The sequence below is a fragment of the Eucalyptus grandis genome, chromosome 10 (assembly GCF_016545825.1).
Source record: "Eucalyptus grandis isolate ANBG69807.140 chromosome 10, ASM1654582v1, whole genome shotgun sequence".
In the NCBI taxonomy this organism is placed as follows: Eukaryota; Viridiplantae; Streptophyta; class Magnoliopsida; order Myrtales; family Myrtaceae; genus Eucalyptus; species Eucalyptus grandis.
In genome coordinates, this window is record NC_052621.1 from 36,353,053 (window position 1) to 36,373,793 (window position 20,741).

Consider the following 20,741-nt stretch of genomic DNA (forward strand, 5'->3'; position numbering starts at 1 on the left):
AAGGAATAACGCTAAGTGCGATGTTGTGAGCGTTGGCGTTGCTAGAATTAGAATTAACTTCAAGTGAGACAAGTCCATAATTGAAGCAAAACCCGATTTTCTTGTGTGCCCTAGATTTAGCTAGGTGTCCATGTACTTCGGAAAGTGGAGTTTTTGAAGGTTGATGGAGGCATTTTGGAAACAATAAAAGGAATAAAACACTATGGCCTAAATGAGATCAAGGGTAGATAGTAATGCATTGGATGCATTTGTTCGAGATTATGAATAATGGCATATACAATTAAGGAACACTGCGGAGAGAAGCTTAAAGGTTCTAAGTTAAGAAATTTGATGTGTGGTTATGTAGCTAAGAGATTGAATGTATATAGGTGTTATGACTTAGGCAAATGGCGGAAAACACAGTTCCTTATGACTACAGAGAAACCATGGAGATCGAAAAGTTGATTCATTTAAATATGCACAAGCTATCATAGTTTCCTTTTAGGAAGAGTACCAATTTGACAATTGTGGATGACTACTCAAGGAAGATCTGAGTGTTTGTGTTGAGATGCAAGTTGGATGTTGTTGTCAAAGTCAAACGGTAAAGCTCTAAGTGAAATGGATTCTAATAAGACAATTAAGTATATGTGGACTAATATTAGCATGCAGTTTTGCTCATAACAGTTAAACAAATTATGAATGAAGGAAGGCATAATGAGACACCGTATTAGTGCGAGTGAACACCAATAGGTTGCATAGTTAATAAGGAGAAATTCCCAACGGATGCACTTAATACGTCAAACTACTTGGTAAATAGATCCTATCGACTACTATTGCATAACAAACTCCTAAAAAAGTGTGGTAAAGTAACATTATTGATTATTTTGTTCTTAGAATATTTGGTACATGCGTTATGTTTGAGTGAGTAATGGTAAGATTGATAGCGTAACAAGAAAGTACATATTCCTAGGCTATTTATAAGGTGCCTATCGATATATGGTGTCCAGAATTAGATTTACTTATTGTTGGCAAAGAAATTGTATTTGACAAGTATCTGATACTACTAGGTAGGAGAAATTATGATAGTATTTATACGGATTTGGATTATGTTTAGTTCAAGGTAGATTTGCAACTAAAACATTCTGAGGTGGCGAGTACCTAAGTAACAAGGTGAAGCTTGTAGAGACTATAGTTGTTGTAGTTGCTAAGTTTAAAAAGGTGCATGTTCGATCTCCTCACACACACACACGCACAAGCACATGCGCACGTGCGCACCCACATACACACACTTGTGTCATAATGTTCTTGTGGAGCAATTAAAATTGCAGATAGAGCTGGTGTCATAATGAGATCACTGAATGAAGTTCAAGCGTGGCTTGGGTTCAGAAAATGCCTATGACGTGTAAGCCCATGAATGGTTGTGGGAGAGTAACGATGGTCAGTTCCCATCAAAGTGGTTATGATTTGGCTCAAACCTCAGGCAAAGGTGGAGATTGTTGAGAATAAGTCACAAATTTGAGCTTGTATATAAAATTTGATCCAAGCAGATCTCCTAATTTAATTAGGTTTCATAGTTTGAGTAATTTTCTAGCTTGAGTAGGTTTCCTAGTTTGAGTTGGCTAAAGGGGGCTTTCTAGTGTGTATTCAAATATGTATAAGGTGGATATCGGCTTTAGCACACTAGAATGACCTAGAGTTTTAGGTGGTTATAATCAATTGTGTAGCTGTGCAACATGCTTGTGAATTACATCCTAAAGAATTGCAAGTTTTAGAAGTCAATAAATCTTATGGTAAGATTTGTGATTCCTTGGGGAGATTGACATAGTGTTTTTTTTTTAGGACATTTGAGTGACTCAAGTATACTTTAATTATAATTGTATTGCTTGTTTTATTCTAGAGAGTAGATCTCGCCAACTGAACTAATCCACATAAAGTCAGTATTAGATTTATTTGCTTATTCTATTTATTATTGTGTTCAGATCACTTGCTTTTTTTTTTTTAATAATAGTACCAATTTAGACGAACTATATGCAAAATAGCCTTACCCAAAAGTTCCCATTACTCGAGTAGATACATGAGTATTCGTATCGGAAGCAAATTTTGCAAGTCCAAAATTTGCAACCTAGAATCAGTATGTTAGCTTTTACAATTCACATCCATATAGCTTCACACTAATATATTAAAATTTGGAGTGTTGAACACCTGGAGTGCCAAAACTTGGCACGGAGGGATACTTAAAGTGCCAAAAGTTAGGAAAGTGACACTTAAAAAATTTATCACTTAGGTGCCAATGGCAAGAAAATCCAGCTAAAATATTGACATGGCGATTTTTGATGAGATAAGTGCAAAAACGTCATTTTGCACGTTGATGTGGCTAGACAAATGCAAAAACGACATTTTTTGCTTTTGACATGGTAAATAATTAATATAAAAATTAATTAAACTAAATTTATTTAAATCAGTTAAAATTATAATATAAAAAAAAAGTGGGGAGGGAGGAGGCATGCGGCTGAGGGCTGAGCCCTTGCTGCCGCCACCCCATCGTCACTAGGAAGGGCTAGCGACGGTGGGGGAGCGTTGGCGGGGTTGTCATGCCCCGCTAGGGGCCGTGACCTCGGCCGACCGGTGAGGGCCAACGGGCAAGGCCCTTGGCCCGATCGGGCGACCACCGACCTCGCCGGATCTAGGAAGGGTTGCGATCCTCACCTCGGATCTAGGTGAGGGCTCGTGAGCCCTCGCCACTGGCCCTTGGCCGGTTGGGCCCGAACCCCGATCGACCCTCCCCCACCATTACCAAACCTTGTTGACAATGGTGGGGAGGCGTCGGCGATGAGGGCTTAGCCCTTAGCTGCCTTCTTCCTCATTCCTTTTTTTAATTAATTTTTATATTAAAATTCAAATATGGGCAAAAGTGATGTCATTTTTGCTTCTTTTTTTTTTTGCTGAGTCAGCTCTCCAACAAGCCACGTAGGCGAAAAAATAATAAAAAATTGCCATGTAGGATTTTTGATGAGGTTCGCTGGAAAATGACACTTAATTTTCCTAATTTTTGGCATTAAGTATCCATTCGTGCCAAATTTTGATACTTGGAGTGTACTTCTTTCTTAAAATTTGTATTAAAGTTCATCACTACTCCAAAAATAGATACAAGACGAAAAGTCTATTATTTAGTTCTCCAAATTTTATCATCAAGAAACCCACTTTTGCAGCCCGGAGATCTTTTGCCGTTTCTTTTAGCTTCAGCTTATACAAAGGACATTGGAGGGATGCAAATTGCTTTTTGAGATATGAAGTAAATCAGTAGCTTAAGGAACTTATTGAATAATGTGATTGTGAATTCCATAAACAGCTTAGATGACTGATATTATCATGTAATGACTAGACGGTTGCACATCATACCTTTGCCTCAAAATTGGATTCCAGAAGAATATTAGCAACTTTGATGTCACGGTGAATGATTTTGGGATTACCTAAGAAGTGAATCCAATAAAGATAAACTGCAAAACTTATCAAAATAATAATTTAAAAGAGCAATCTTACATTCCTCATGCAGATATGCTAACCCTTTTGCAGAACCTAAAGCAATTTTCATCCTTATAGTCCAAGTCATGGTTGGTTGATCCTTTCCTGCAATAATACTTGCCAGTTATAACAACCATTATGTTCTCGATCAGCTTTTGAGCTCCAAAATAATCATGCATCTTATGTTGCCTATGGATGCGTTACGCAATGGAGATCAAGTTAGCTTATTATTATGGGTTTTCACCAAAATCATCTGAGATTTATCCCCTTTTTTCTAATTTTTAGTGGATTTTTGCCACGCACCTAGAAAAAGGCGAGGCTTTGTCATTGACAACAACATCCGAAATTAATGATAACAATCTGATTAATCGAAAATGAAAATCAACGAAATTCCAGCTATTGCCTGTTTGTTTGATAAACGGCTTTGTTATGTAAGTCCCTTCTTCCAGAATGGAGGGAGCATATAAACGAGTCCACTATTCAAGCAGCACTTAAAAAAGGCATTAACCTAGAATATCAAAGTTGATAGTAGTTAGAATCCATACATACCGACAAAAGTTCAAGTCTGAACTTGGAAAAAGGGTAACATAGAGAGAAGACGATGGATGTTAAAAAGGGCATCATCTGATGAAATATGTAAATGTATTCCTCTGAAGTCATACTCACCGTGCAAATGAAATTCCAATGTGCTATTTGGAACAAACTCATAGGCCAGAATTCTATGAGCACCAGAAATGCAATAACCAACGAGTGAAACAAGGTGTCTATGATGGATGCGACTGATAATCTCGATCTCTGCTTGAAATTCCCTCTCCCCTTGTCGGCTTCCAACTTTTAACTGTTTGATTGCAACTACTTTCCCGCTTGAAAGCACTCCTCTATGAACGTAGCCAAAGCCACCTTGGCCAAGTAAGTTGAAATTGGAGAAATGACCTGTTGCTATTTTTATCTCTTTGTACGTGAATTTGTTCTGTGCAAAGCCTAATTCCATGCCTGGAGATGGTACGGAAAAAGGTCTTACTAACCACGTTTTTGTTTTGGAGAATGGTTCAGAAGGAGTCGGACCTTGGTAAGTTGACTCAATAAAATTACGAAAGAATTTACAAACTTTAAGAACTCGCATTCAAGCATAAAAATCTCACCTTTAGGCCCCGGTGGAGGACAACTCCCCGAATCAAGCCGCCTCCTCTTCCTTCGATTAATAATCACGAATATGCACAACCCAACCAACACGATGAGGCCCCCAATCCCAATCCCCACTATCAGCGCCAGCTTCCACGGCGGCAAGCCCCCATTTGGAGAAATTAGCGGAGACGCTGGTGGAGAAGAGGTGGAGTAAGTCGATGGAGTCGGGGAGTTTGACGACGGGGGAGGACTCGCTGTCGGGGGAGGCACTGGACTCGCCGATGGAGCATTGCCTGGAGGAGGCACCGGAGTCGCCGGCGGGGGAGGAGTAGGGGAGCACAATGCGACGGAGGCATCCCTCAGCGGCCCAGTGCAACCCGGCCCCAATGACACCATGAGAGGCCCACGAGTTCGATGCGTACGACGTTACTCGGAGGGGAATGAAAATTGTTTTCAACGATTTCTGGTGAAGTTTTGGACGGATGTATCTCGAGTGGATGAGTGAGAGCTGGAAAATTCAGTGAGAGAGCTGGAAGGAGCATCCCATATATATTATATGTATGAATATTTTCTAAAAGTTATCGAATTTTTGCAAAATCAAATCGTAGGATTGTATGATTTTAATATTCCTTTTTTTCTGTGCTTTTTTTGGGCCTCACCAGCTACCTCGCTGGCCATGGAGGCCTTGCCTGCAGCGGATCGTCCGTGGCCAGTGGGGCCGCCATGAGCAAGGTAGTTTTTGTCCAAATCTGGCGACAGCCGCGTTACCCTCGCCCGTGGCTGGCGGGGTTGTGAAGCCCTCATAGAAGGCCTTACTGTGATGACCCAAAATAGGACAAAAATAAAAAAGGAAAATAAAAAAAATCGATAAAATATTAAAATATGATTAAAAATTGTTCATGTTGGCATCGACTATTTATATTAACGATTTCTAGTCAACATTGGCAATTTCTTATATAAATTTGCCAAATAGACTCAATTGCCAAATTATGAAAAAGTTTATATTCAATTGAGAAAATCAAAATAGTTAGGATTGAATTGGCAATAAGTTTAGGAATTTTTAGATAATTTTCACATGAATTCCTTTGTGAGATTTGGTAGTTAAGTTTCATGAGGAATCATGAGGACCAAACAATGCAATTGGAGACTGGGAAATACCAAGAGCATTTGACTGATTTAAGTTTGATTGTAATGTCCATTTTATTGATGTCCATTTTATTGCTCAATCAATAGTAGAATCATGTGGTACTCTTCTCGTGGAATCAATCACACTAATTGAATCACTTAATTTAGTGTCCTACTTATTCTTTTGTTTTGTTTATTTTATTATTTGATTACTGACGTGTGAATTATATTTAATGTTCATCGTAACCAATGGTTAACATAGAACCAATTTCTAGAACCAAGCTAATATTATAGTGAATTTGTACTCTCAAACGTGAAATGAACCAAGCTGTTGTCTGGTCAACGACGACCGCCGTGTTCTGCATTCTCACTTTTTGGAAAGCCACTTTTTTTTTTTTAATACTTTGTCGGACAATAGGATAAAGTGTGTCGTAGGCCATGGAAAATCAAGACTTTCTAACGTGGATCATGGGAGCGTTGGTCATCAAGAATCTGTTCATTTTGTGAATGTGAACATGATCATATTTCTCCAAGTCCAGCTTAGTTGAGCTCACAAGACAATCATGATGGATCAATCGATCCTAATTAAATTCCATTTGTTTCGTAAAAATGAAGGATTTAAAAATATTTTCCTAAAAAATAATTATTTATATTTCTTACAAAAATGAATAAATGAAAAAAAAATTCATAGACATTAATTGTAGTCAATAATAAAAAAATACTAATTATTTCAAGTAATATAAATTATTATTTTTAGTAAATTATTTTCTAAATTATTTATTTTTTACCAAAACAAACGGAGTATAGGATCAAATCTTTCCTATGCTGTTAATATGTGCATATTGAGAGAAATGGTCGGCATTGATCATTTAAAATGCATTTGGCTTCAAGGATTTTGCCTTGAAGCTTGATTTGGTTTGGCATCTTGGAAAGTAGATTGTGAATTGCTTGACTAGCCCGATTATTGCCCTCTTTTTTTTTATGGCGGTGAATTTAACAAAACTTTCGACCCCCAGGAAGAAAAAAAGTGTACTTTATCCGACGAGAACGTTATCAAATTCTACGCCAAGAATTTTTGTTTAGATAGACAAATCAAGAAACTTAGTGACACTATTTTTATATATCTTTAAACTTTACTTTTAAGATGTGTTATAGTATAGATCAAGTTTTTAAATCATTCAATTTTCACAAAACAAACGGAATTTATGAAAAAAATTGTTACAATTTGATTGTAAATTTCATACATCAAGATATGTAATGTCTAACTGTAACTTCATCCATTATCCTAGTTTCTTGTCATGCCTTTTTTTTTTTTTTTGAATGATTATGTCAGGGTCGTGGTATTTTGTATATTAAGAACAATTGCATGTGAATAATAAAATGCTGATTTTGTAATTTCGTGGGCTTGTGTTTTTGTTCTTAGGCAAAATGTGGAAAAATGTCGAACATGAGTCGTTCCAGTCGACCTTTCAGCGAGAAAAGAGGGTCATTTCGGCTGTTTTCTGCAGTTTGCTGGAGAGATTTAACTGTTCTTGTTTTTGGGCGTGTGGAATGCTCTTTCCCAATAGAAGACCAGAAAATAATCGAAGGAAAACAGTAAGCAGGTAAAAATTTCTAAAATTATTACCGCGGCATTGTTTATTTTACCCTCGTTTTACACTTCATTACGTAATATATTGGTGACGCTATAAAATAATTTTGGCAACGTGTTACAATATTTTCTATATCATAAAGGTAAAAATCACTACTCTTTTGATCATTTAACATTAACAAACCCCTTCATGATAATCAATGATTGCGGCAGAAAATAAAATACATTGGCACGGATAAGAATTATGCAGAAGAGTGTCGAAATAATATCTAAAGGCTGTGGATTTGTTGAAGGATAGCTGTGAGTGGTTATAAAGGCAACCGGTGCAACGGAGGTTGCTACGACCATCGAGGGATAGGCCCGTTGGGCGCTTTTTAGATAACAAAGCTCCGCTACTAAATTAGAAAATTTAATTCAAAAGCCTAAACTGATAATTGAAAAAATATAAAGAGCATATAAACTCCATTGTCAAGCTTAATTGAGCCGCGTAGTTGCTATGATAGAAAGGCAATTAGTATTCGACATGTGTAGGAATATCTTAATATAGGATGAGAGGACTATCACTCTTAACGCGAACAATAATAAATTGAGTGCGGGAACAATATCATAAGTCCGATTGTCACCGGAAGAAAAAACAGATGGATAAAGGACGATGCTTCTCTGCTGAAGTCAATAGAACTTAGACAACGTATGACGTACAGCGACCACGAAGAACACCGTATGCATGGAAGCTTGCCAAAATATTCTGCTTATAAACGATGCAGGAGACTTGACTTAGCACTTGGATATGAAATGAAAGCCAGAACAACAACCCCCCCGAGCGCACGTAAATGTGCACTCTCTCTCTCCCTCTCTTCTTAAGCCACTTTGCTGTCGGCTTCCACGAAAGGTTGTGTTACGACAAAATAAAAGTGCGTCGTCGTCAGGACCATATTTTCCGCCTTGGAAAACGAAAGCGTGGGTCATCAAGCGTCACAGTTCATGTTGGGAATGCGATGTTGATTTGATTCCCGCCCTCCAAGCCCAGCATAATCGACTTCACCAGTCATCTGTGGAAGCGTCAATCAATCATCGCTCGAGCGATCAGCCAAGCCAATGGACCACCTTCTTGCAGATGGATCAATAATACCGAAGATTCAAAACACCATTAGAACACCAATACCCCCGATCCGCGAGCTACTGGAGAGTGACGGAACCGAGGCAATGATCTTATTAAGACATAAGAACCTGCTATGGTCGGTCCGATCCATGAAAGCTAAACTGTACTTTATTAGAGCATGCCATAATTGTACGACACGGCAAATACATAAAGACGGCAACAATATGTCCCAAAGAGCTCCGAACTAGAGATAAGCTAGTCGCCGAAACCTCAATCTGAGTGTCGGGCCGGTTCAGTCGGATTTGTCCTCAGGAACAAAGAACCGGACCAATTATTCCCAATTTTAAAGATTTGAAACTACGAACCAGTTTGGTCTGGTTTCCAGTTCAACCCCGAGGCTGGTGCTCGCCCCTAGTTTTTACCATATGGAAATTATGTATTCTCTTTGGACAAGAGGACTATTTGCATTTCCTTAGCGTAATTTTAGTAATGAATGGCCATGATCATACTGTATGGGGAAAAATGTGGGAACATATCTAGATAAATGATATTTGTCTAATCATAAGATCAACAACATATCTGGATCTGGGCGTGCACACAAGAGGACGAAGCTCATTTTTTATGTACTTTAATATCATGGATCGAGGAGATATCAGATCCCGTGCAGATAGAATCAATCGCATCGCACAAAAGCCACGTTTCATTAGGGAATGGAGAGAGTAATAACAAATGACAGAACATCACTGAACAAACATACGATACGTAGGAGTATTTCCCTATGTTTGAAATATACATTCAACACTAAAAGTAATGCAGACATACTATACATAAGAGTATTTTCCTATGGATCAAAATAAATAGCCTACTTGAATGATGTGCTTAATTTTGCATGAATCGTCCATTGGAATTTATCACATAGAAACCAACATAGTGAGAAGCCATTGCAAGTGAGTCTATACAGTTGTGTTTACAATGGAAAATACTCTTACAGTAAAATGGAAGTTTCACCCCAATTGAAGAAACGATGAATTCAAGAACTCTACTTGAGCGAGATAAGAGAATTTGCGGTACCTTAGAGGGGACAAATACACTATACGTGCAGGCCGTTCACATAAATTTTGCAAAACACAGGAGTTTTAAGAAATTTTTTCATAAGAAACTCTACATGTATAAACAACCGCGACCTCAGTCCACTTCATAAGCAGTTCAGGAACACAATTCCACATTTATTACTGCATTGATTTGGACCAGTATGTGAAGGATATGAGCAACCATCAGTATGTTGGATTACACAAATGTACAGGTTCGTCCTTCAACAAAGTAATGGAAAGAGTACAGGATGATTACAATCATACACCCTGACTGCACCTAGAAAGATTATGAGAGAAACTCTTTTGAGCATGATGCATTGAATCCGAATGACCATTGCTTCCGAACCTTCCAACCAAAAATTGCAGCAGCCCACCCTTCCTATGAGATCATAAGGAAAAGATCTTACCTACTTATAGTTTCATCGTACCGATCTTACATGTTCCTTTAGCAGTGACAACAATTGTTAATTTCTCAAACTATACTACTCAAATCAGCAACACAGACATACCGAAACCTGACGTGCTTTTTTGTCTTTCCCAGATCTAATCCATTTCGATCTAAAAGTAACAAGTCAAAACATGCAGCCACAGGCCAGAGCACAGCATGAACTCTTATTTCCATATCATGTTTCTCATTAGAGCACGGATCTTGCACACAACGTCGAACCGTGGAAGGAGGATCTGACCTCTTGGCTGGCATTAATATTAAGTGCCTTCACTAGCATGACGACCATCCTCTGCCATTTTCCCCATGTCCCTCTCTTGAGTGGTCTGTTGACCCCCACTACTTGAGTTGTATGGTTGAAGGTCATCCTCGCTATAGGGGCAACTGAACTCGCTTGTGGCTTGTTCTTGACTTTCTAGGGCCCTCATCTTGAATATCATTGAATCCTCCTGGTCTTGGTTTGTGTCATACTCTGAGCTCTCACAACGATTATATACTCTGCTATGTCCCGGCATAATTCCTTCTTTCAAATTGCTTAAAGAAAGGTTTCCTTCCAATGCTTGAACTACCTGATTACACAAAACTCATATATTATCCTCATTTGTAGAACAATTTGCATCGATCAGTCATGCCTGAAAGTGAGTTGCAGCAAATTAAGACACTGAAAATAGTGTTTTCTTTTTCTTTTTCTTGCTCAAATGAAGTGACACCCTCACAACTTTTCATTTGTGGCTGGAACAAAATCACTAAAGTGTTTTCTTTTTCTTTTTCTTGCTCAAATGAAGTAACAACCCGCAACTTGTGATTTGTAGGCGGAACAAAATCACTAAATAGAGCATATAATTATGTTTGTAATGCCCACGGTTCCCACCGTGCCCCCCACCGGGGGGAGGTTTCTCAACTAGACGATGTACCTGTGTCATTGGCGGGCGGTGTCGTGCAGAATGACGAACACAAGCAGCAGCACAAGCGATCATCCGAGTCATATCCTCAGTATCGTAGTCCTTGTTCAATTTTGGATCAACAATGGCATCAAATTTGTCACCTTCTAATGCTTCTGTGAGCAAAGGCCTTGCCTAAAATTTCATTAGAGGATTCAATTTATATGATGGCATTCATGGTGGAAAGAGGGAAAGGATAAATAACATGAAAAGGAGAGGGGTATGAATGCTCAGAGTCTTGAAATCAGTTCTTTAACCTATTAGATAAGATCACTAACAATGATATGCCGCTAGTAAATATGTTGTAAATAGAGTACTAACCCAATCGACTAGGCTATCCTCATCAAAGGTTCGAGTTCTGTTCACTGGACGACGCCCAGTTATCAACTCTAGAAGCACTACGCCAAAAGAAAAGACATCTGATTTCTCAGTGAGATACCCACTTGAGGCATACTCTGGAGCCAGGTAGCTGCACTAGGTAGACTAAAATTAGCAAAAGATGATACGACCACTATATGCTCAGAGAGGAAATAAATAAACTTAACCATCATTGGTGTTGAGAGTATATCTTGAGTTTTAACCCATAAAGGAAACCTAATCCAAGTAGATTTCTTAGTTTGAGTAAATTTCCCAGTTAGAGTGAGTTTTCTAATTTTAGTCAATTGAAGGGCATTTGCTACTTTGGATGTGTGTGTGTACAAAAGAGGTGAGTTTTGGGTTTAGCACAGTAGAGTGAGTAGAGAAGCTTTTGGCCTCAACACAAAGAGCGAGAATGGTAAAGGAATTAGAGTCAAGCCCACTAATGATATTGTTGCAATAGCTTATAATAACTCGAATAGTGCAGATTATGTCATGATTGTCACTGAGGATTTGTCATTTGATAAGTATGTTATGGATTCTAGTTGCTCATTTAATGCTACATGAAAGATGAACGGGTTTACTTCTTATTAGTGCGTGGATGTTAAGGAATAATGCTAAGTGTGATGTTGTGAGTGTTGGTGTTGTAAAATCAAAATTTACTTGAGTGAGTCCCATCCAAAATTGAAGCAAACCCGATTTTCTTACGTGCCCTAAATTTAGTTAGGTGTCGATGTACTTCAAAAAGTGTAGTTTTTGAAGGTTGTTCGAGGTACTTTGGTAATAATAAAAGGAATAAAGGACTATGGCCTGTGTGAGATCAAGGGGAGATAGTAATGCATTGGATGCATTTGTTCGAGATTATGAATAGTGCCACATGCATTGAAGGAACACTGCAAAGAGAAGCTTAAAGGTTATAAGTAAAAGAAATTTGATTTGTGGTTATGTAGCTGAGAGACTAAATGTATGTAGATGTTATGACTTAGGCAAATGGCAGGAACCACATTTCTATATGACTGTGAAGAAACCATGGAGATTGCAAAATTAATTCATTTAAATATGTGCAAGCCATTGTAGTTTCCTTTTAGGAAGAGTACCGATTTACATTGACGATTGCGGATGACTAATCACGGAAGATTTGAATGTTTGTGCTAAGATAAAAGTTGGATACTATTATCAAAGTCAAACGGTTAAGAGCCTTAAGTGAAATGGAAACTGGTAAGATGATGAAATACATGCAGACTGATAGTGGCATGGATTTTTGCTCATAATAGTTAAACGAATTATGCATGAAAGAAGGTACAATGAGACACCGTATTAGTGTTAGTGAAAAAAAAAGGTTGCCAAGTTAATGAAGACAAATTCCTTGTGGATGTGCCTAATTCGGCAAACTTTTCGGTAAATAGATTCCATTGACTACTATTTCATACCAGACTCCCAAAAAAGTGTGGTCAGGTAAATATTGACAAAGAAATTATATTTGACGAGTATCTAATACTACTAGGTATGAGAAATTGTGGCAATATTTATATGAATTTGGATGATGTTTAGCTCAATGTAGATTTGCAACTAGAAACTCCTGAGATACGAGTACCTGCGTGAATGAGGCAAAGCTTGTAAATGCTACATATGTTGTAGTTGCTAAGTTTGACAAGTTGCATGTTCGATCTCCTAGCATATATATAAATACAACTATGGTTAGTTTTATTTGTGGTTGAGGAGATTATACAAAATGTTCTCATGGAGTAATTAAAGTTGCAGATAGAGCTGGTGTCTTGATGAGGTCACTGAATGAAGCTCAAGTGTGGCTCAGGCTTGGAAGATGCCTATGACGGGTGGGCCCATGAGTGGTTGTGGGAGAGTAACGATGGTCAGTTTCCATCAAAGTGGTTCTAATTTAGCTCAAGTCTCCAGCAAAGATGGATATTGTTAAGAGTAAGTCACAAATTTGAGCCTATATATAAAATTTGTTCCAAGTAGTCTCCCGATTTAAGTAGGTTTCCTAGTCTAAGTGATTTTCTAGCTTGAGTAGGTTTCCTAATTTGAATCAGTTAAAATGAGTTTTTCTAGTTTGGATTCAAATATATATAAGGTAGATTTCAGCTTTAGCACGCTGTAATAATCAATTGCACGGCATGCTTGTAAATTACATCCTAAAGAAATTGCAAGTGTTCTGAAGTCAATAGATCTTATGGTAAGATTTGTGATTCTTTTGTGAGATTGAGATGTTTTTTCAAGGGTGTTTGATATACTTGTAATTACTGTTGTGTCATTTGTTTTATAGTGGAATTCTATTGTGCTCTCCCTAGGGAGTAGGTCCCCCAACCAAACTGAACCATCTAAAGTCAGTATCTGATTTATTTACTCATTCTTTTTATCATTGTGTTCAAATCACTTGTTTTTTTTTTTTCTTCAAATAATTAGAATTAATTTAGACGAACTATATGCAAAACAGCCTTACCCAAAAGTTCCCATTACTCGAGTAGATACATGAGTATCTGCATCAGAAGCAAACTTTGCAAGTCCAAAATCTGCAACCTGTCAATATGTTGGTTTTTACAATTCACATCCAAATAGCTTCACACGAATATATAAGATTATGTATTAAAAATTCATCACAACTTCAAAAATAGCTGCAAGACAGATAGTTTTCCATATGATATCATCAAGAAACCCTCTTTTGCAGCCTAAAGATCTTTATGCTTTGGCTTACACAGAGGACGTTGGAGGGATGCAAATTGCATTTTGAGATATGAAGTAAATCACTAGCTTGAGGAGCTAACCAAATAATGTGATAGTGAATTTCGTAAACAGCCTAGATGACTGATATTATCATGTAATGGCTAAACGGTTGCGCATCATACCTTTGCCTCAAAATTGGATTCCAAAAGAATATTAGCAGCCTTGATGTCACGGTGAATGATTCTGGGATTACCTAAGAACTGAATCCAATAAAGATAAACTGCAAAACTTACTAAAATGATAAGGTTTAAAAGAGCAATCTTACATTCCTCATGCAGATAGGCCAACCCTTTTGCTGAACCTAAAGCAATTTTCATCCTTATAGGCCAAGTCATAGTTGGTTGATCCTTTCCTGCAATAATATTTGCCAGTTATAACAACGAGTGTGTTCTCGATCAGCTTTTGAGCTCCAAAATGATCTTACGTCTTATGTTGCCTATGGATGCGTTCTGCAGTGGAGATCAAGTTAGCTTATTATTATGGGATTTCATCCAAAATCTCCTGAGATTTATCCCTTTTTTTTCCAATTTTTAGTGGATTTTTGCCACACACGTAGAAAAGGCGAGGCGGTTGTCGATGTCATGGACAACAACATTCGAAAACAATGATAACAATTTGATTAATCGAAAATGAAAATTAACAAAAAAGCCCAGCGTATTGCCAATTTGTTAGATAAGCGGCTTTGTGATATAAGTCGCTTGTTCCAGAATGGTGGGAGCATATAATCGAGTCCACTATTCAAGCAGCACTTAAAAAAGGCATTAACCACAGAATATCAAAGTTGATAGTAGTCAGAATCCATACATACCGACAAAAGTTCAAGTCTGAACTTGGAAAAAGGGTAACAGAGAGAGAAGATGATCGATGTTAGAAAGGGCATCATCTTATGAAAGATACACATGTATTACTCCGAAGTCATACTCACCGTGCAAATGAAATTCCAACGTGCTATTTGGCACAAACTCATATACCAGAATTCTATGAGCACCAGAAATGCAGTAACCAACGAGAGAAACAAGGTGTCTGTGATGTATGCGACTGATGATCTCGATCTCTGCTTGAAATTCCCTCTCCCCTTGTCTGCTTCCAGCTTTTAACTGTTTGATTGCAGCTACTTTCCCGCACGAAAGCACTCCTCTATGAACGTAGCCAAAACCACCTTGACCAAGTAAGTTGAGATTGGAGAAATGATCTGTTGCTATTTTTATCTCTTTGTACGTGAATTTGTTCTGTGAAAAGCCTAATTCCATGCCTGGAGATGGTACGGAAAAAGGTCTTACTAAACACGTTTTTGTTATTGAGAATGGCTCAGAAGGAGTCGGACCTTGGTAACTGGACACGATAAAATTACGAAGAGTTTACAAACTTTAAGAACCCGCATTCAAGCCTAGAAATCTCACCTTTAGGCCCCTGTGGAGGGCAACTCCCCGAATCAAGCCGCGTCCTTTTCCTTCGATAAAGAATCACGAATATGCACACCCCAACCAGCACGATGAGCCCCCCAATCCCAATCCCCACTATCAGCGCCAGCTTCCACGTCGGCAAGCCCCCATTCAGAGACGCCGGTGGAGGAGATGTGGAGTTAGTCGACGGAGTGGGGGAGTTTGATGACGGGGAGGACTCGCCATCGGGGGTTGCCTGGGGGAGGCACCGGAGTTGCCGGCGGGGGAGGCGCCGGAGTCGCCGGCGGGGGAGGCACCGGAGTTGCCGTTGGGGCGTTGCCTGGGGAAGGCGCCGGAGTCGCCGGCGGGGGAGGAGTAGGGGAGCACAATGCATTGGAGGCATCCCTCAGCGGCCCAGCGCAATCCGGCTTCAAGGACACCATCAGAGGCCCTCGAGTTCGATGCGTACGATGTTGCTCGTTGTGGGATGAAAATTGTTTTCAAATATTTTTGGGGTAATTTATGACGGATGTATTTCGAGTGATGAGTGAGAGCTGGAAAATTTAGTGAGAGAGCTGGAAGGAGCATCCCATATATATTATATGTATGAATATTTTCTAAAAGTTTTAGTATTTTTACAAAATCAAATTGTAGGTTGGTATGATTTTAATATTCCTTTTTTCTGTGCTTTTTTGGGGGTCTCACCGGCTACCCTCGCTGGCCATGGAGGCCTTGCCCGCGGCGGATCGCCCGTGGCCAGTGGGGCCATTGGGAGTAAGGTGGTTTTTCGCCCAGATTTAGCGACGGCCACCTCACCTTTGCTCGTGGCTGGTAGGCTTGCGAAGACTACCATGACAAAATATAGCACAGAAAAATAAAGAAAAATAAAAAATTGATGAACTATTGAAATATGATTAAAAATAGTCCATGTTAGCATCGACTATTTAAGTTAACGATTTCTGGCCAACATTGACAATTTCTGATCTAAATTTGCCAAGTAGGTTCAATTGGCAAAATATGAAAAATGTTTATACTCAGTTGAGAGAATAAAAAAAAATTAGAATTGAATTGGCAATAAGTTAAAGACATTTTAGATAATTTTTGCATGAATTCCTTTTTTAGATTGGGTAATTAAGTTTCATGAGAAATCGTGAGGACCAAGAAATGAAATTGGGGACTGAGAAATACCAAGAGCGTTTGGCTGATTAAAGCATGGTTTTAATGTCCATTTTATTACTCAATCAATAGTAGAATCATGTGGTACCCTTCTTGTGGAATCAGTTACACTAATCGAATCACTTAATCTAGTGTTCTATTTATTCTTTTGTTTTGTTTATTTTATTATTTGATTACTGACGCGCAAATTATATTTAATGTTCGTCGTAACTAATGGTTAAGGTAGAACCAATTTCTGGAACCAAGCTAACATTATAGTAAATTTGTACTCTCTAACGTGAAATGAACAAAGCTGTTGTCTGGTCAACGACGACCGCCGTGTTCTGCACTGTCACTTTTTCAAAAGCCACTTTTTTTCTTTCCTACTTTTTCGGACAATAGGAAAACATGTGTCGTAGGCCATGGAAAATCAAGACTTTCTAGCGTGGACCGCGGGAGCGCCGGTCATCAAGAATCGGTTCATTTTGTGAATGTGAACATGATCATATTTCTCCAAGTCCAGCTTAGTTGAGCTCACAAGACAATCATGATGGATCAATCGATCCTAATTGAATTCCATTTGTTTTGTAAAAAAATGAAGGATTTAAAAAATATTTTCCTAAAAAATATTATATATATTGCTTATAAAAGTGAATAAATGAAAAAAATTCATAGACATTAATTGTTGTCAATAATAATACAAAATACTAATTATTTCAAGTAATATAAATGATTATTTTTAGTGAATTATTTTCTAAATTATTTATTTTCTACAAAAACAAACGGAGTATAGGATCAAATCTTTCCTATGCTGTTAATATGTGCATATTGAGAGAAATGGTCGGCATTGATCATTCAAAATGCATTTGGCTTCAAGGATTTTTCCTTGAAGCTCAATTTGGTTTGGCATCTTGGAAAGTAGATTGTGAATTGCTTGACTAGCCCGATTATTGCCCTCTTTTTTTATGGCGGTGAATTTAACAAAACTTTCGGCCCCCAGGAAGAAAAAAGTGTACTTTATCCTACGAGAACGTTATCAAATTCTAGGCCAAGAATTTTTGTTTAGATAGACAAATCAAGAAACTTAGGGACACTATTTTTATATATCTTTAAACTTTACTTTTAAGATGTGTTATAGTATAGATCTAGTTTTTAAATCATTCAATTTTCACAAAACAAACGGAATTTATGAAAAAAATTGTTACAATTTGATTGTAAATTTCATACGTCAAGATATGTAATGTCTAACTGTAATTTCATTCATTATCCTGGTTTCTTGTCATGCCTTTTTTTAAAAAAATGATTATGTCAGGGTCGTGGTATTTTGTATATTAAGAACAATTGCATGTGAATAATAAAATGCTGATTTTGTAATTTCGTGGGCTTGTTTTTTTTTTTTTTGTTCTTTGCAAAAATGTGGAAAAATGTCGAACATGAGTCGTTCCAGTCGACCTTTCAGCAAGAAAAGAGGGTCATTTCGGCTGTTTTCTGAAGTTTGCTGGAGAGATTTAACTGTTCTTGTTTTTTGGGCGTGTGGAATGCTCTTTCCCAATAGAAGACCAGAAAATGATCGAAGGAAAACAGTAAGCAGGTAAAAATTTCTAAAGTTATGACCGTGGCATTGTTTATTTTACCCTCTTTTTACACTTCATTACGTAATATATTGGTGACGCTATAAAATAATTTTGGCAACGTGTTACAATATTTTCTATATCATAAAGGTAAAAAATCACTACTCTTTTGATCAGTTAACATTAACAAACCCCTTCATGATAATCAATGATTGCGGCAGAAAATAAAATACATTGGCACAGATAAGAATTATGCAGAAGAGTGTCGAAATAATATCTAAAGGCTGTGGATTTGTTGAAGGATAGCTGTGAGTGGTGATAAAGGCAACCGGTGCAACGGAGGTTGCTACGACCATCGAGGGATAGGCCCGTTGGGCGCTTTTTAGATAACAAAAGCTCTGCTACCAAATTGGAAAATTTGATCCAAAAGCCTAAACTGATAATTGAAAAAATATAAAGAGTGTATAAACCCCATTGTCAAGCTTAATTGAGCCGCGTAGTTGCTACGATAGAAAGGCAATTAGTATTCGACATGTGTAGGAATATCTTAATATAGGATGAGAGGACTATCACTCTTAACGCGAACAATAATAAATTGAGTGCGGGAACAATATCATAAGTCCGATTGTCACCAGAAGAAAAAACAGATGGATAAAGGACGATGCTTCTCTGCTGAAGTCAATAGAACTTAGACAACGTATGACGTACAGCGACCACGAAGAACACCGTATGCATGGAAGCTTGCCAAAATATTCTGCTTATAAGCGATGCAGGAGACATGACTTAGCACTTGGATATGAAATGAAAGCCAGAACAACGACACCCCCGAGCGCACGTAAATGTGCACTCTTTCTCTCTCCCTCTCTTCTTAAGCCACTTTGTTGTCGGCTTCCACGAAAGGTTGTGTTACGATAAAATAAAAGTGCATCGTCGTCGGGACCATATTTTCCGCCTTGGAAAACGAGAGAGTGGGCCATCAAGCGTCACAGCTCATGTTGGGAATGCGATGTTGATTTGATTCCCGCCCTCCAAGCCCGGCATAATCGACTTCACCAGTCATCTGAGGAAGCGTCAATCAATCATCGCTCGTGCGATCAGCCAAGCCAATTGACCACCTTCTTGCAGATGGATCAATAATACCGAAGATTCAGAACACCATTAGAACACCAATGCCCCCGATCCGCGAGCTACTGGAGAGTGACGGAACCGAGGCAATGATCTTATTAAGACATAAGAACCTGCTATGGTCGGTCCGATCCATGAAAGCTAAACTGTACTTTATTAGAGCATGCCATAATTGTACGACACGGCAAATACATAAAGACGGCAACAATATGTCCCAAAGAGCTCCGAACTAGAGATAAGCTTGTCGCCGAAACCTCAATCTGAGTGTCGGGCCGGTTCAGTCCGATTTGTCCTCAGCAACAAAGAACCGGATCAATTATTCCCAATTTTAAAGATTTGAAACTACGAACCAGACCGATTATTCCCGCAGCAACCACCCGGAACCAGCCAGTTTGGTCTGGTTTCCAGTTCAACCCCGAGGCCGGTGCTCGCCCCTAGTTTTTACCATATGGAAATTATGTATTCTCTTTGGACAAGAGGACTATTTGCATTTCCTTAGCGTAGTTTTAGTAATGAATGGCCATGATCATACCGTATGGGGAAAAATGTGGGAACATATCTAGATAAATGATAATTGTCTAATCATAAGATCAACAACATATCAGGATCTGGGCGTGCACACAAGAGGACGAAGCTCATTTTTTATGTACTTTAATATCATGGATCAAGGAGATATCAGATCCCGTGCAGATAGAATCAATCGCATCGCACAAAAGCCACGTTTCATTAGGGAATGGAGAGAGTAATAACAAATGACAGAACATCACTGAACAAACATACGATACGTAGGAGTATTTCCCTATGTTTGAAATATACATTCAACACTAAAAGTAATGCAGACATACTATACATAAGAGTATTTTCCTATGGATCAAAATAAATAGCCTACTTGAAAATGATGTGCTTAATTTTGCATGAATTGTCCATTGGAATTTATCACATAGAAACCAACATAGTGAGAAGCCACCGCAAGTGAGTCTATACAGTTGTGTTTACAATGGAAAATACTCTTACAGTAAAATGGAAGTTTCACCCCAATTGAAGAAATGATGAATTCAAGAACTCTACTTGAGCGAGATAAGAGAATTTGCGATACCTCAGAGGGGACAAATACACTATACGTGCAGGCCGTTCACATAAATTTTGCAAAACACAGGAGTTTTAAGGAAGTTTTTCATAAGAAACTCTACATGTATAATCCACCGCGACCTCAATCCACTTCATAAGCAGTTCAGGAACACAATTCCACATTTATTACTGCATTGATTTGGACCAGTATGTGAAGGATATGAGCAACCATCAGTATGTTGGATTACACAAATGTACAGGTTCGTCCTTCAACAAAGTAATGGAAAGAGTACAGGATGATTACAATCATACACCCTGACTGCACCTCGAAAGATTATGAGAGAAACTCTTTTGAGCATGATGCATTGAATCCGAATGACCATTGCTTCCGAACCTTCCAGCCAAAAATTGCAGCAGCCCACC

General features: G+C 38.3%; 2 protein-coding genes across 2 annotated transcripts in view; both read right to left on the reverse strand.

Annotated features, from left to right (window-relative positions):
* The window catches only part of LOC104424040 (proline-rich receptor-like protein kinase PERK2), a 6,911-nt gene extending 1,889 nt beyond the window's left edge, over positions 1-5,022 (reverse strand). The window contains exons 1-4 of the mRNA XM_039303047.1: positions 4,644-5,022; positions 4,168-4,494; positions 3,520-3,606; positions 3,379-3,449 (exon numbers count right to left, since the gene is read on the reverse strand). Coding sequence (XP_039158981.1) covers positions 3,379-3,449; positions 3,520-3,606; positions 4,168-4,494; positions 4,644-5,022 — 864 coding nt within the window. The remainder of the gene's footprint in view (positions 1-3,378; positions 3,450-3,519; positions 3,607-4,167; positions 4,495-4,643) is intronic.
* A 5,215-nt stretch (positions 5,023-10,237) lies between these two features.
* Positions 10,238-15,802, reverse strand: LOC104424172 (proline-rich receptor-like protein kinase PERK15). Its single transcript, XM_039303048.1, has 8 exons — positions 15,418-15,802; positions 14,943-15,296; positions 14,283-14,369; positions 14,140-14,210; positions 13,737-13,813; positions 11,240-11,387; positions 10,892-11,053; positions 10,238-10,546 (listed from the first exon to the last, which is right to left on the reverse strand). Exons 1-8 carry the CDS (start codon positions 15,800-15,802, stop codon positions 10,238-10,240), a joined length of 1,593 nt encoding a protein of 530 aa, XP_039158982.1.
* Between the last annotated feature and the right edge of the window lie 4,939 nt (positions 15,803-20,741).

Excerpts from the sequence above, each read along its gene's own strand:
- LOC104424172 (XM_039303048.1), bottom strand. The coding sequence starts at position 15,802 with ATGCCTCCAATGCATTGTGCTCCCCTACTCCTCCCCCGCCGGCGACTC. Across the intron at positions 14,370-14,942 it reads GTTGGAATTTCATTTGCACG|GAAAGGATCAACCAACTATG; the intron begins GTGAGTATGACT and ends ATATTATTGCAG. Across the intron at positions 14,211-14,282 it reads GGCCTATCTGCATGAGGAAT|GTAATCCCAGAATCATTCAC; the intron begins GTAAGATTGCTC and ends TTCAGTTCTTAG.